Source organism: Passer montanus, unplaced genomic scaffold, assembly GCF_014805655.1.
Source record: "Passer montanus isolate IOZ18808 unplaced genomic scaffold, ASM1480565v1 scaffold20, whole genome shotgun sequence".
Taxonomy (NCBI): Eukaryota; Metazoa; Chordata; class Aves; order Passeriformes; family Passeridae; genus Passer; species Passer montanus.
The window spans coordinates 1,445,146-1,460,398 of record NW_024366592.1 but is presented as its reverse complement, the minus strand read 5'-3'; the positions used below and the strand labels follow the sequence as shown (position 1 = coordinate 1,460,398).

At 39.1% G+C, this 15,253-nt stretch overlaps 1 protein-coding gene across 3 annotated transcripts in view; it reads right to left on the bottom strand.

The window, feature by feature from the left end:
* Nucleotides 1-7,799: 7,799 nt before the first annotated feature.
* Nucleotides 7,800-15,253, bottom strand: part of SLC15A5 (solute carrier family 15 member 5) — a 32,521-nt gene continuing 25,067 nt past the window's right edge. For 2 of the 3 annotated variants that reach the window (XM_039708130.1, XM_039708131.1), the window contains exons 9-10: nt 9,444-9,552; nt 8,153-8,297 (exon numbers count right to left, since the gene is read on the bottom strand). In XM_039708130.1, the coding sequence (XP_039564064.1) occupies nt 8,153-8,297; nt 9,444-9,552 (254 nt within the window). Of the gene's footprint in view, nt 8,298-9,443; nt 9,553-15,253 lie in introns of all 3 variants that reach the window. The other variant, XM_039708132.1, reaches the window with a different exon arrangement.

The following is a 15,253-nucleotide window of genomic DNA, read 5'->3' as shown; positions in this document are numbered from 1 at the left end:
CTCTCTTTTGCAGCATGTTGTCTGACAGAGAGAATTCATTGTGCACACCTCAGCCTCCCAAAAAGTGGAGTTACTATCGTGGCTCTTCATCCAAAGATCTGAGATTGCCTAAAAATGTCAGGGATTCTTTATGACAGCTGCTCAAACTCCGAGCAGCTCCTTTACAGCTTTTGGCTCTCAGGGAGGATAAGTAACATATCTAATCGACTTCATGTGGGGAATAAAATGAATAAAGTGATTTGCTGAGATTTCACAATAATAATAATAATAATAATAATAATAATAATAATAAAAAATATTGTTGCCTGTTAGGCTGACTTCTGGTAGTCACCACTCTCTTTTGCAGCATGTTGTCTGACAGAGAGAATTCATTGTGCACACCTCAGCCTCCCAAAAAGTGGAGTTACTATCGTGGCTCTTCATCCAAAGATCTGAGATTGCCTAAAAATGTCAGGGATTCTTTATGACAGCTGCTCAAACTCCGAGCAGCTCCTTTACAGCTTTTGGCTCTCAGGGAGGATAAGTAACATATCTAATCCTGAGACCTGATTGCTTTCCCAGGTGTGGAAGGGAGACTGTGCACTCTCATTTTCACACTCGCTGTTGGAAAGCTGCACCTCCTGCACTCTCAAAACATCACAGCTCCTCCTGACTCCAAGTTGAACTCAAGAGAGAGGGCCCAGCACTCCTCAGTGCTCAGTTTTTTTACATCTTAATCAGCTGCTACAACTGCATAGGCCTTAATGATGGCTAACTTGTAAATTTAGGCAAAAAATAGTAGTAAAAGCTTAATTGCAACAAACAGTTAAAATCTCTTGAGCCAAATATTTTGGACACAAAAGTTCAAGATCACATCCAGACTCTTGGGCTTACAGCAGAGAAGGAAGAGCTTAATTACACTCATGTAAGCAAAACAGGGATTATTGAGGCATTGCTAAGGATCTTCTCCAGTGCCTCCACTGGAAAGGTTTTGCCCATTCAAGCCAAAGACAATTGAATGGAAAAGTATTAAGAGATGTCCACAAAAGCAAAATAAAGGCAAAATTTTGGGCAAGTTTAGTCATACCTTTAATCTGTGGCATTTTTTTCCTTAGCAGTCATTAATTTAGCAGAGAAAAAATTGGCCCAGAGTTGCTACACTGATCTCTGATTAATGTTTTAGTTAATCATCTGTAATATATATAATTTGTGTTTGAAATGTAGTCCAGCCTCAAACACTCACACTGCCTTCCTAGAGCCCCGATAAACCAGAACAGGGCTGCACAGTAAATCCTGTCTTGCACTAAGGAGTCTCACAAATTCAGATTTGATTTTTATAAACAGATTGCTCCTTGAGTTGTTATTATTAGTGTGAGCTGGACAGCTTGAATTAGAGAATAATTTATTCCCTGTGCATTTCTAATTACAGAAAAGAGGTTCACTCACTGACACACTTGTCCGTCTTGTTCTTTCCTGTCTTTCAGGCATGGCTGATTGCAGCTAAATAGACAGACCAGCACAAACTGCACGAGAAACACAACTCTGTCAAAAAAGGACTGAAGTGTTACCATTAATTATTCTGGACCATGTGCTCATTTACAACAGATCTAACACGAGAAATATTCTCAGAGGTGTCAAACAGCCTCAGTTTCATAGGTGCATGGGGGTAGCACTGACTAAATGTTTGACTGACTGGTAGGATGTGACCTGCCAGAGACCCTTGAAGCTTGGGGATTTCATGTGCAATTTGTGTTTCAGCATTCAATAGATAATTTAAATTGGGCCACTCTGAGCATTTCTGAAGGATCTACATGCCTGAGCCTGTGTCAGAACTGCACAAGTATCTAAAAAAACCCAACAACCCCCCCTGAAAAGCAAACAAACAAACCAACCCACCCCAAAACACTTATGAACATCTGTGCAAGTGATTGTTTGGAACTCACTGCATCTTAAAAAGGCTTGAAGAAAGTGAAAATGCCATTTACTAACGAATATTGAGAGGTAGGTGTAACAATCACTGGGTACATAGGAAGAGAGCTTGAAGATGCTAACTGAGGGAAAAGAACAAACCCAAAGCACCTAGCTTTAGTTAACCCTTGCTACAGCAGAGGCTGTTGTTTTAAATAATTGAACAGAGAATAGTTCATTGCAGCCATTAATCAGATGAACAAACTTTGCCAAGGCAAGAATCAATTGACTGCCAATTCACACTTGAACTGTCAGGAGAAGCAGCACTGGATTTACTAAATTATACCCTTCAGCTACTTAAGCCAGAACTACAAAAGCATCATTTTCAGGTAATTTTAAAAATAATAATAATAAACAAATATATACTTTAGGTGTGCTCTTACTGTCACTGTATTTAGATTTTTTAACACTTGTGCAATCAAACAGACCAGACCTTCCTCCACATTCCCATATTCCCCTAAACATGGATTTCCTATCCCAAGGAGCAGCAATCAAAAGCTTCAAGGAATAAAGTAACACCATTTTCAAATGGCTAATAATCACCTCCTTCCCCTCTTCATACAGTTTGCTGTTCTCTCTTCTTGAAACTGTTTGGGCTTTTTTGCAAGGCCTGCATAATTTCTGTACTTGTATCTCTGCAATGAAATTTCTTCCTTGAAGTCACAGACTACAGTTCTTTTTTACAGAATATGTAAGGCTGCATAATATTTTTGCTGTTAAGGTTTTACACAATATTCTCACCTTTAAAGTTTAGTTTACAAACAGCTTAAGTTTAAAGAGCATTTCTATTAAATGACAGCTCTTTATAACCAGTGACACAGCTTGTTGAGGGGGTTATCATCTGTCAGCATGATGTTAAAATCTCTCAGATTTTTCCCCTGAATACTTTAAAAGGGAACAATTTCAAGACAACAGCAAAACTGTGAACTAAGGTGAAGAAACTCAGAATTGCATGTAATGCTGGATTTGCTTTCAAGCAGCATCCTCTTGCAACCTTTGGCTTACTATTCAGCATTAGTTTTGAATTAACAATTTTGCTTATTGTCAAAGATTGCTCCATCCTGCCAGCTAAACAGGCAGGATCTTCATCTCACAGCCATTGACCATGCAAAAAAAGAAACAGAAAACTCACTGTGCCTTTTTATTAAGTGCTACTGTGACTACTACCCCAGCCTCATGGCAATCTTGCTTCTGAAGTTCACACAACACGACAATAAAAGCATTTGGGATCTGCTTTCAAAAGATGCTTTTTTACCAGGCTACAAAGCAGGTAGGACAAACAGCCACTGCTTTAAGGTTTGTTTTTCTGTTGATGTCCCCACTGATTCCTCCTGGGTGATTGGGTTTTTCATATTGTTTACTAAGAGTTTCAGCTTTCAAAACATGCCTTCTGATCCCAAAGGAAAAAGAATATATATTTTTAAATAATAAAAGGAGAACCCAGAAAATATGCATAACCTGCTTTCAGCTCCAACTGGTCAGCACACTCTGCTGGGTATTGAAAATTCAGTTTCAAAACCTCTGCTCAAAGCTCAGCTGTGACAGTGCAACCACTTCAACAGGAGCTTCCCATATTAACAGGAAAGAGGCTTAACCCACAAAAATGCAAAGCTAATATCTGCAATATTCCCTAGAAGCAAGGAAATATCTGCAATATTTCCTCAGAAGCAAGAGAGGAATGAGAATATTCTGGCTCTACATAAAATTGTGGTGATGGTGAGGTCGTGAGCTACTCCCAAGTCAATTGTAGATGTACAGACTCCTATTCCTTTATTTAAGCTGAGGAGAACAAACAAAAATTCAGCCTCAAAACAAAACAAATTAAATCAAAATAGGAAAAGATGTTGGTCATACAGTATTTTTTAAAAAAAGCTTCTGTTAATTTTATTTTGAAATAAAAACCAAATCTATAAACTGTATTTACAACTTGGTAGTCTTAGGGTGCGACATCCAGTACTCTAGAGATGAAATATCTCCAAAACACTGAAAAATCCCCATCAGAGCAGTTTCTTTCACTCTTATTACCACTGAGTATTAGAACTGATTAAAGAGCCATCACCAAAACTAGTAGATTTCATAATGTTTAGGTGTCAACCTTCTCTGATTCATGGAAGTCTATATTTAAAGTTACAGAAAGAGATTGAAACTAGAATAATTTAAAGTACCACATCACCAGAATATGACTTCTATGGTGACACTTCCTAGAGACCAGGTGGACAGAAAGGAAAAGGTAATTTTTATTCTATTCAGAACAGAGAAATCATGAGAAGACTTGTAAGTTTCCTTTTCTTTTTCAGATGAAAACAAGCAGACTTTCAAAACATCCTCTAGAAGGTTAGCTGCATTTGCCCTTGCCAAGACAAATCTAAACATGTTATAGCAAACAGACTCCAAGCTTAAGTCCAAAGCTTCAGTTCTGCTCTGCAGTTCTACTCTGTAATGCCACAAGGAAGGGATTCTCCTACCTGACCTTTCCAACTCACAGCTCCCACAGGAACTGAACAAGAGTGGTTTTTATGTCTAGTGGATCATGCAGCTCTTTCCTCCATCCCTGGCAGAAAACAAGTGATTCAAGAAAATCTACAAGAATTTTCAAGGTGCTTCAAGAATTTTTAAGTAGCTTCCACTAAAAGAAGGGAAAAGAAATCCAGCATAGGACAAGACATCTCAGTTGAGTGCTGTAAAATTACCTCCAGGGTACTTTGATCAGACAGCCACATAGCTCTTTACCAAAAAATTTAAAAAAACTATAAATGTTATTCTTTCTTTCCTACTCTAGGGAAACTGATTGAAACAAATGAAGTAACTTGCACAAGGATATTCAAAGCCTGTGTAATTGTCTAATCTGGGTTCTACCTTCTGACTACCACTGCTGAGCATTAACAACTCCCTCTTCCCTCCACAAAGCTGCAGGCTTCAGCAAACAAAGCATTCCTTATAGCTAATTGGTATTACACAGAAACTCAACTGCTCTTATTTACAAAACTGCAGATTTATGTCAAGCAAAGCCAATTATGCTTAATGTTTAAACTATTGCAGGTGCTCAGTGACATTGTGCTAGGCAGTAGAAGTGAAATTGCTCTTTTAATGCATCTTGTTCCAACTGGGAGCATGTGTTTTATAATCAGTGCAAACTTAACAGATGGAGATCTTAATCCTCTCCATCAAGTTTTCTTTTCCCCCTCCCCCCAAAAATGGTGTCCCATGAATTTAGACTTAACTGAGGTGGTTTGTGAACTGTCTGGGACAGAACTTGCCTTTTTTTTTGTGTGTGTGTCCATGAACACAGTACAAAACACATTTAACCATTAAAAAGACACCCCCAAAGTGTACCAGCAGTAATCAGAAATCCATCTGGCTATTCAAGGCCAGTAATGACTCCGATGAGCACTCAGTGAAACCCAGAGCTGCACAAAAGCAACTTCTTCCCAAGTCAAGTCTGAATGTAGAGCCCTTCATACTAATTACAAGGGAGAACAGTGAGAACATTTAGGCAGTAATCAGCAGAAAACTGAAGTGGGATGTTTCTGGCCACTCCTAATCTCATCTAGGAGGTAACTTTTCCCACAATACATTGCAGAACTATAAACCTTTATGGTGAGGATTAAAACATGAGTACCCTAAAATTCCTTTGTGCAAAGCAATCCAGAATGGCAACAGGTGACCACAAACACAAGCAGTCAGATCTGAGTGCTTGGTGAAAACTGCCACAGATCAACAAAAGGCTGAACAAAAACAGGCTCTCCTAACATTTTTCAGCTGTTTATGGCATCATTTTGTATGCACACACACATCCTTATTTTCTCTGTCCTCCAACTTTTTTTTTTAATGTAAAAAGTCACTAAATTTTTCAGAAGTGAAAAGCAGCTTCCTTCAAAGACCAAACCCTTAGAGTCTTTTATATTGATTTCACTGTGTGCTGGCACAAGATTTATATAATTTAGGCAGTGCCCTGTATGCACAAAGGATTCCGTCAGCTTTGAGTGGAGTCCTAGATGCTGCAGCTCAAGAAAAATTCCTGTCTGTTGGTTTTGAGTGCTAAATTGCCCTGTCATAACAGTAAGACTGATTGATTGATAGATTTTACATTGATAGATGTAGATTCCTCTGCTCCACCAACTGAACTAAGGCCAAATTCAGCATCCAGTGCGCCCTTTTCTTCTGCCATCCATCTGAAATCCAAACTCTTTATTAAATCTGATAGAAAAAGCATTTCTCCTGTCCATGTAAGTACATTCAATAATCAACTCTTCATCCCAAAGCCCATTCTAAGGAAGTCCTATCCAGGGAGTTAACTAATCCTCTTTTTCTTGCAGAATTATCTTCATCAGACAATTCAACTCAAATGCCTGCATTCTGTTATCTGCTGCCATCTATTCTCATGTTTCAGTTTCTGAGGAGAAAAAAAAAGAAAGTGGTCTTGGGAAGTTTGAGGCCATTCAGCCTGAGGATGCAACAGACTTAACATTTTACCTTAAAATGGGGTTAAGTTTCTTGTTCTTCATGTAAATAGTTACTTTTGCAATTAAAAAAACCATTAGTTAATAAAACATCTACAGTTCAATCATATTCATCTGCCCAAAATTTAAACTTTACCTTTCTATCTCATAGCTCCTTTTGTGTATAACTCTCAAATGCACTGAGAGCAATCACATCCCTCCTGTCAGCAGACTCCAACCAGCATTTTTATAGCTTTTCTGTGCAAGGACAAAGGTCAAGTATTCAAGAATTTCTCAGGAAAGAAACTAATATTTTTCATGGTTTAAACCTGGGTCTATTGCACTACAAACGTGATTTAGAAAATAACACCTTACAAGCTAATAACTGTCAGGTGTCCTGGATAAATTTACCCAAATATGTGGAAATTAGCCTGTCTCACGCTTTCCAGTGCCTTCAGAGAAGAGATTTCAGCCTTTTGCTGCCTCTCCTCTCACAATCCCAGCCCATGCAGCCACTTTTGGAGAAATAGTCTTTTCCTTGCTGGGAAGGGGTGTATGTAGTATTCATTACACTTTTCTCCCACTCCCGCAATGCCCACCCTAAATTTACAACATCAAGTGTGGTTAATGCTGCAGAAGAGATTTCAGATTTTTTTTTCACCAGCTCTTGCACAGTTTCAGCTCACAAACTGTGTCACTCCAGTGAATTCCATCCTTTTCTTGTAGCTTTTCCTGTGGTAGAGCATTCCTCATATCTAGCAAGCACTCTGACTTCACTGCCCCTTCTGTTATGAACATCTTGATATCAAAGTGCTCCTTCAGTTTAAATTCAATATGTTTCCTTATCACATAAAGACCCCACTTCTCTCATCACTATTTTTAGTTCTATGACTTTTAAATAGAAATGTTAAGGGTTATATTATCATCCCTCACAATAACAAAATCAGCCAGTTTTGGAAGTGTTTAACACTGTGTAGATCCTTAAACTGGAAACCATTTTTTTGCTAATAATTATTTCCCCACATATCTAGCTGTATCTGCCCTTTCCCAGTCTTCTTTTCCTAATTCCTTTCACCCCCTTCAGCTGGGCTGCAATTAGTAATTTTGGTGCTAATATATTCCAGCTTCCCATTCTCCTATTAGTAATTTTCTTCAGATCATCCTTGAGGAATGGCAAATCTCACAGTGCTGCTGCCAAGTGAGACTGGATGCTCCAGCATCAGTTTTACCTCGTGGACTGATGACTGCTACCTGGATTCTAGTTTTGTTTTTGGTAGATCTCAAAGCCATTTGCAAAGAAGGTTTGTGTCCATTTCACTGACAGAGAAACTAAAGCAGCAAGAACAGTACACAAGTCTCCCACCACTGCAAACATCAACCAGCCAATAGCAGATTTCAAAACCACTTGTAAATTATACTGTCACAAAGTAATTTGCTAAACAAACAAATTAGCATGTTTATTAATTTTTGACCACTCCTAAATACAAATAGATGTGGATACCTGTTTCCATATAAAGATTAAAAGCCTCTCTCCATCAGATGTGGCAAGCAGTGAGCTCTCCTTGGCCTCCATGTGCATTATGACAGGGCAGCCTCCTTCAAGGCCAAATCCCATGTCAACTTCTAAATAATATTATTTCACCAGATAATTCATAAATACCAGAACATAGTTCGACTTAAGTGTGCTGGGTAATTTATCCTTAGAGAGCTGGTGGATAAAAAACCCCCAAAATTTAGGGTTTAAATGTTATCAGGGTGAAATTTTATCAGGTTTTCTCCACAGGAGACAAAATGGGAGAACTTTCCAGGACAGAATTATAATGCTTGATGGCTTTTTCACGCTTCAAAAGCTTTTCTCCAGGAAGACTTCCTCTGAACCCATTGGTGCAATCCTCATGCAGATTGTTGTATCTAGGGGAGATGATAGAAGGAAAATAACAAAATCATCCTTTAAGGTATTAGCTTCACCCATTGTTTATACATAAACTTTTTATAAAATATATAAATACTTGCATAATACTTTTTAAGTTACAGTGCCTTCCAAGTCCTGGACTTCATGGCAACCAAAAAAACAGGAAAATGCCAATATGCATTTTCCTAGAGCCTTTCAAAACTTGAGAAGGATGAGAAGTACCAAACTAGGAGCAGATGTTAATACCTATACAGTGTCCTTTAAAAAAAAATATTAACCTGCTTTGTTCCTTTAGAGCAATTTTAGTGTATTTTTTCCTTATTCCAAATTTTAAGGTCTGTTTTCCCCCTCTGCCTAAATCAGTGTTTATTTGAATAGTCCTCACTCTTTTTCCTCCCTGCTCAGAGAATTCTTATTCTTCAAAAAAAGAAGTAATTACAATTGATTTCAAAAAGACATATTTCTAGTAAGACAAAAGTTGTATTATTGAAAAATGAGATACCATGATTCTGAATTGAAATTCTTATTTGAAACAAACTCTTTTAAATGCTTGGTTTTCTATTTTTAGGAAGACTGGAGGTCAAAAGATTTCTTCATTAAAATGTTAAGCTGTAGCATTTTTTTTTTTTTAAATCAATTTTATATTAACATATTGACAACCCAAACCTCTTAGTTTTCAGCAGTAAATGCCACAAACGAAAATTTCAATTTACAGAAGAATAAAATCCCATATGAGGAGTACAGAGTACACTCAGGAGAAATGTTTTTGGTTGTGGACCAGTTCCCATTTAAAATAAGAGATTCAACAATTGGAATAATCAACAAGATGAAACTTTGGTTCCATGGCCAGTACAGCTCTGTGTTCCCGTCTGAACTCCCTGCCAAAAATGAACACCCTTCTAGAAAGACTAGGATGCTTTTATTTCTTTAGGGCTTTCTGTATTAATAAGACCCCTTAACTATTTAAGGTTAATTTCATCAGTTTGTTTTAGGTTTTTTTTAACCTCACCAGATTTTTGCTGTGAGATCTCTCTCACATGATCTATCACTACCAATTCTTTATTCCACACTAGTCCATAGATTTCATAAGAATTTCTACCTGCACCTACAAACAAAACACCAAGTTTCCATTTTCCCACACGTACCTGTGTGCAATGGCCCAGAACCCCAGAGTGTTCACCATCATCAAGAAAGCCAAGAAGAAGAAGAACCTCTCCAGTTTACCTTCATGCAGCAAGTGTGGGAACCAGTTGCCTGGTGAAGGAGACATTTGCAGCAGAATTAGTTTGCCTTGCAGCACGAGACGTGGCTCATGTGGAAGGATAGCTCAGGGTGAAACACAATTCCCCCGTAGCTGTTTTCATTCTCACAGCATCCATGGGGGGTTTTGAGTCTCCTCTTGCTTTGCAGACAGGCAGTAGAGATCTAAAAGGACTAAAGAACTTCCCTAATAAATCTGAAATGTAGTGGGAAACCGAATCCTGCACAGCTACTGCTGTAATGACTGGACCATCTTCCACCTGTAGCATCCTGTGCACACAGCTAAATCAGCTGTGAAAATCTTAGCAAGAGCTAGAATTAAGGTGGGCTGTAGAAATCATTACTTGTATATCTCATGCCTATAATAGTCTCTTTTTAATAGAAAGAGTTTAAAAAATATTTTTAAAATTCAAAATTTTAAAAGCATTCACTTGGATGGTGCTCCATTACTAAGGTGCCACCTGACATTTTACTTTGCCTTTTTTTTACAGGTGCCTTTATCCATGAGCCTGTAAGGTGTCCTTTTCTGCCATTCAGTGTTTATTTGCACAAATCAGACCTTTTTCAGCCAAGGGTTTTGGAGCAGTGTCTGGGCCATTCTAGCACTCCTTTCAGCAGAGGACAGCACCACCTGTATGCCCACAGAGACTTCCCTGCCTGTGCACCCCAGTTTGTGGCTGTATTGCTCTTGCAGACCACTGCAAATGGTCTGCAAACAAGCTCAGCTGGCAAATAACTCCAGAAATCAAAATGGTTTTAAAAAAATCCAGCCCCAGTGAGTCTGCAACTGAAGGCAATCAGTACCTGAAGTGCCAGAACCAACTACAGCAAAAACCATCAAACCAAGGTGAAAAAAAATTCCAGTGGAAACTGAAGTTATGGAGTATTAGAGACCTGTACAGTGCTGTAATGACCATGTACATTATTTGGGAATACAGGATATTTATTGCCTTTGACGAAGGCACATAGACTGTCTTCATTAGCAGTTAATGAAGAAATGCAGTGTGAAACTGCTGGTGCTGAGAAAGTGATGTCCACACTCTCCACAGCTCAGGGGGGTTCACATCAGAGCAGTTCCCATTAACAGCTGGAATATATCAGACATGAGCTTATTTTTTTGTGGTTTAGTTCCTGCTAAAGAATTCAGGTTTTTTTCATGCTCCAAGATCATTCTGTGATGCAAATCAGAGATTATTGGGAGATTTAGATTAAAAGCATATCACTGATCTGAACTCCACCTGCATCAGTGTGCCCAAAGTGACTTTCCCCTGCTTGAAAGTCTGCTATCAGATCCTGCCCATCTCAATAATGTAGATATCCACCTCTTGAATGAGCTAATGGGGAAAGAAGAAAAAGCAGCCTTCTTACCACAGCTGCATTGTAAAAACCTGATGGCCTTAACAGACCTTTTGGCCACTAATGCCACTTTCATACATTTATTGCCCCCCTTAGATTGTAAATATTTTTCTAATTAGAAACAAAGAGCAGTTCCACAGCATGGGAGAGTCACCAGTCAAAGGATTACACCCTGCCAAACACACATTGATATATTTACATTTTTCTCTTCCCTTCACATCTTAGAGCTATAAACACATTTCTTTTCAGAGCTGTTGCCTTTAGTTCTCCTGGCACTGACAGAGAACAAGTGCCATCAGTTTTCCTAAGCTCCTGCACAGTTCTGTCCATGCCATATTACATTTTTGTCCATCACAGGGCAGCATCACCACACCTCTGCCTGCTCCCTTCCTTTGGCAGCATTATCCCAGAGCCAGCTTTAAAAACCTCTCATCCAACACTGTAAGTGACTGAGCTCCTAGGTGCTGTAACTTCATTTTAGTAGCTCATAAACTTTTACTGTCATCATTGACAATCAGGAAGTTTTTCATTTTGCATCCCCCAGGGGCCAATGGAAGGCAGAGAGAGAGCATGTGGATGTGATGAAAGAGAAATCCTGCATGGGGGTCTGCAGTGCAGCTTGTCAAAGCAGAGCTCACACTGTCTGCTGGGTTACCCACCTTGGCTGGGCTAACTACAGCAGCAGCAGGAGCTTCCTCATGCAATGGCATTTCCAGTGGAAACAGAAAACATATACTTAAAAAGTTACTAAAAGCAATTGTGAGGCTTCTGAGTGTCAGAGGTCCATTTGCACCTTTCTCTGTGCTGTCACTGAAGAAGGCACCAGAGCAAAGCACTGAAACTGGGGCTGCTTGGTTCTGTGAGAGCAGGATGGCAGCCTGGCCAGCAGATCTGCATTCCACCCCCACTCCTCCATGGCCTGGGTCAAAGATCCTTGCTCTGTCTCCTCCCTGATTCATTTAGGAGTTGCCAGTGTTTAAACAGTGAGGCCAGGATAATGACAGAGAGCCTTTGGAAAACCCAAATGATCAACAGCACAGGCAGGGACAAAAATCAGACAGGATATGGTGAGGCTCTAGCTGCCATAGAGCACACATTTTCTGTCTAGTTTCCTGCTCTTCAAATGATCAACAGCACAGGCAGCGACAAAACCAGACAGGATATGGTGAGGCTCCAGCTGCCATAGAGCACACATTTTCTGTCTAGTTTCCTGCTCTGTCCAAAGCAAGAGGTGGGATCAAGGCTTTCTTTTCCTCTCAGAGAGGGACAACAAGGCTTGTTGTCCCTTCCTCCACAGAGGAACAAGGATGGCAGCGGTCCTGAGGATATCCAGACTACAATCCAGTATACATTTTCATCAGTGGATGCAGCAAAAATGAATATAACTTTTCCTACTTTTGGCCAAAAAACCAGAAAAAATTACTTCTCACTCTTATCTTTCATTACTTTTCCTTTTAATTTTTTTTTTCTCCCCATGAAATAAGGGATAAACCTGGACTACTTTTACATGCACTTATACTCTGCAGAGAATCCTCTCCCCTGCTTGCAGGAATCACCAGTGCTAGAACTTCACCCACGTGTTTCAGGCACCAAAACTCCCTTCAGGTGCTCTCACCCCTGACCCCTCTCACACCTCCCACAAGCTGCCTGCAGACTGACTGCCTTTGGGGTTCACACTCTCAGGATTTCCCTCTCAGCCATGAACATCAGGGACTCCCTGGGCCGTTTTTTTGGTTTTGCTGGAATTGGGCACGCTGGGCACTGCTGTGCTTGAAGAGTCCAGCACTTTCCCACCCTTGCCTCAGCATTCAACACTAACAATTCACTTTTCCCCAAAAGATACTGCCTTTGGGCTCTGTGCATCTCTTCCTTTTCTGTGGAGATTGCCAACAGAAGTGGCAATTACAAGGTTGGTTTGTCACATAGATAATTGCTCACTGGGAATTAACTTTCTGCAACAAGCTCCTGATTTCCATTTTTATTCCAACAATAGAAATACTTAGTAGCATGAATCACCACAAAGAAACAGAAGTTTCCTTTAGGTGCATTATTTTAAATAGACTTTCTCTACTGGTTAGAGGTGAATTGCTTATGTATTTTAAGGCAAATTTAGAGCAAGTTAGAAAATGAAGCCTAGGCAGAGTCTGTTCCTCAAGTCTGCTCTGCAATCATGGAAATAAAGCACCTGGTAAATTTTCACTGATATTTTGGAGTCCTTTTGTATCACTTTTGCATCAAAAATCGCTCAGTTAGTGCAAGAAGAAGGAATAATTTATAATATACTAAGAGGAAACAACTGATCCTACCAAAGCAGGCAGATCTGGATGTGAAGCAGAGATTAGGACATGGACAAAAAATTTTCCTGGGCTGTTTCTGGTGAGTGAGTGAGAGACAGCAAGGAGCTGCTGGCAGCACCAGACATTGAACAAAACCTGAAAAGGGTCAGTCTTTGACAAATATTAGTTCACACAACATTTCTGCTGCTGTGGTGGCAGCCTCAGAGAGTTCAAGGGAAAGTTGCACAGGGAGGCATCCAGAATTTTTTGCTGATTTTTTGCACTATCCCATTTTATAATTGGGAAAAACCCTGAAATAAACAAATGCCAGAAGTTATTTTATCCTGTACCATTGCAGCATTTTTGCAGCTATGCTACAACCAATGCTATGATAATAAAAAAAACATTAATTCACATTTTAACAAGGTTTGTATTGCCTTCCTTCATTTCATCAACTTAGTGGGCATATATTTAGTGTTTGATCATACCCAAATTAAAGTCTCACTCTGCCTCTAATCCCTATTAGCTAAGCAGGCACCAGTGGCCACCACCATCTGGACTGCAAGAAATATCCTTTAGCTTTATCATCTTTGGTATTTAGAATCACACAAGACTAAAATGATAAAAAGAACCAAAAATCCCAAACTCAAACCACAACCCCCCCTGTGATTCTCTAAATACAAGCAGGAAAGCTGTGTCTGGGACATTTTCCTTCCTCTGACCTTTTTTATTTTTATTTCTTTCTTGCATATTTATATTAATATTTTTAGAGAAATATATTCTGAAATGATTGGCATAAGAGGACAGGTTTTGTCTTGCATCTTCTTCCGTTAAAATGTTAGGAGAGGTAAGGGATCCAAAAGAAAGCAGTTTCCCAGCTTGTACTGAAAATATCACTGTCACCCATCATCTGTTTGCACTCGTCAGATTTTTTTAAAAAAGTCTTATTTTACCATATTCACACCATCCTCCATAGATGCGTTAAAAATGATTAATGCAGCTTTGACTGTGACTGATATCTGATCAACTCTGCCAATAAAAACCCAAATAAAATCCTAAACTAGTGGCATAAAATAGGATATAAAAATGTTTAAATTTTGTCAACACCCTCTGTGCTTCAACACTTCAAAATACACAGTGGAGGATCTACTTCGCTGCAGGAACATGGAAAAACGTGGTCTCAGTGCTGGGAGATGGGAGAACCAGAAATAGCCTTGGCTCAGGTTTCAGTGAAACAAGAATCATGGGACAAGACAAAAGCATCCATAGCCCAGGAGTCACTCACTGAGCCTTGTTAAATCTTACAGAAACATTTCATCAACACTCGCCTCTCTTGCGGCAAAAGAGAAAGAACTTGCTCTCCCAATATAAAAAAATTAGTAAATTAGGTGAGCCTTTTTTTTAGGAAAAAAAAATAAATTCTGGTTGGTTTGTTTTGCTCCCAGTTTCATAAATTGTCCAGATACTGAATATTTACAAGCTCTGTAACAGATCTGAAAAAAAAAAAGTGAGTAAAAAAAAAATCTTAATTTGTGTCATTGGATTGTAATTTGACTTAAGACAGACCACAAATTTGTTCCCTACAGCATTCATATTTAGTGGGTTCATTAGGCAATGACTAGGTTTTATTAAATTAAAAAAAAATTATTTTGCTGATTGTAATGAGCACCAAAGTCCACTGTAAGAAGCTGTCCGCTGTAAAAATTTATGTATAACATTTCCTACCAAACTAGGGGAAAACCAAAAGGGAACTAAAATACATTTTTTTGTTTTGCTGTACTCTATCCCCACCTCCAAAATCTGATCCTAAACCTACAGTGATTCAGGAGCCAGCAGGACAACAGCCTGGGATGAGCAGACGAACATCAGAACACAAATGAACTCACAGGAACATCACCATCACTTGCAAGTTGCAAATTGTGTCATAATTTGGAATTATTAATCTTATTCAAGTGAACACTGAGAAAGAGATACCCAGTGAGATCCTAATTATTTTTAAAAATAAAAAGTGAGAGCCCAGTAATATGTTGTTTACATATTTAGAGGGCAAGTAATCTCCAACA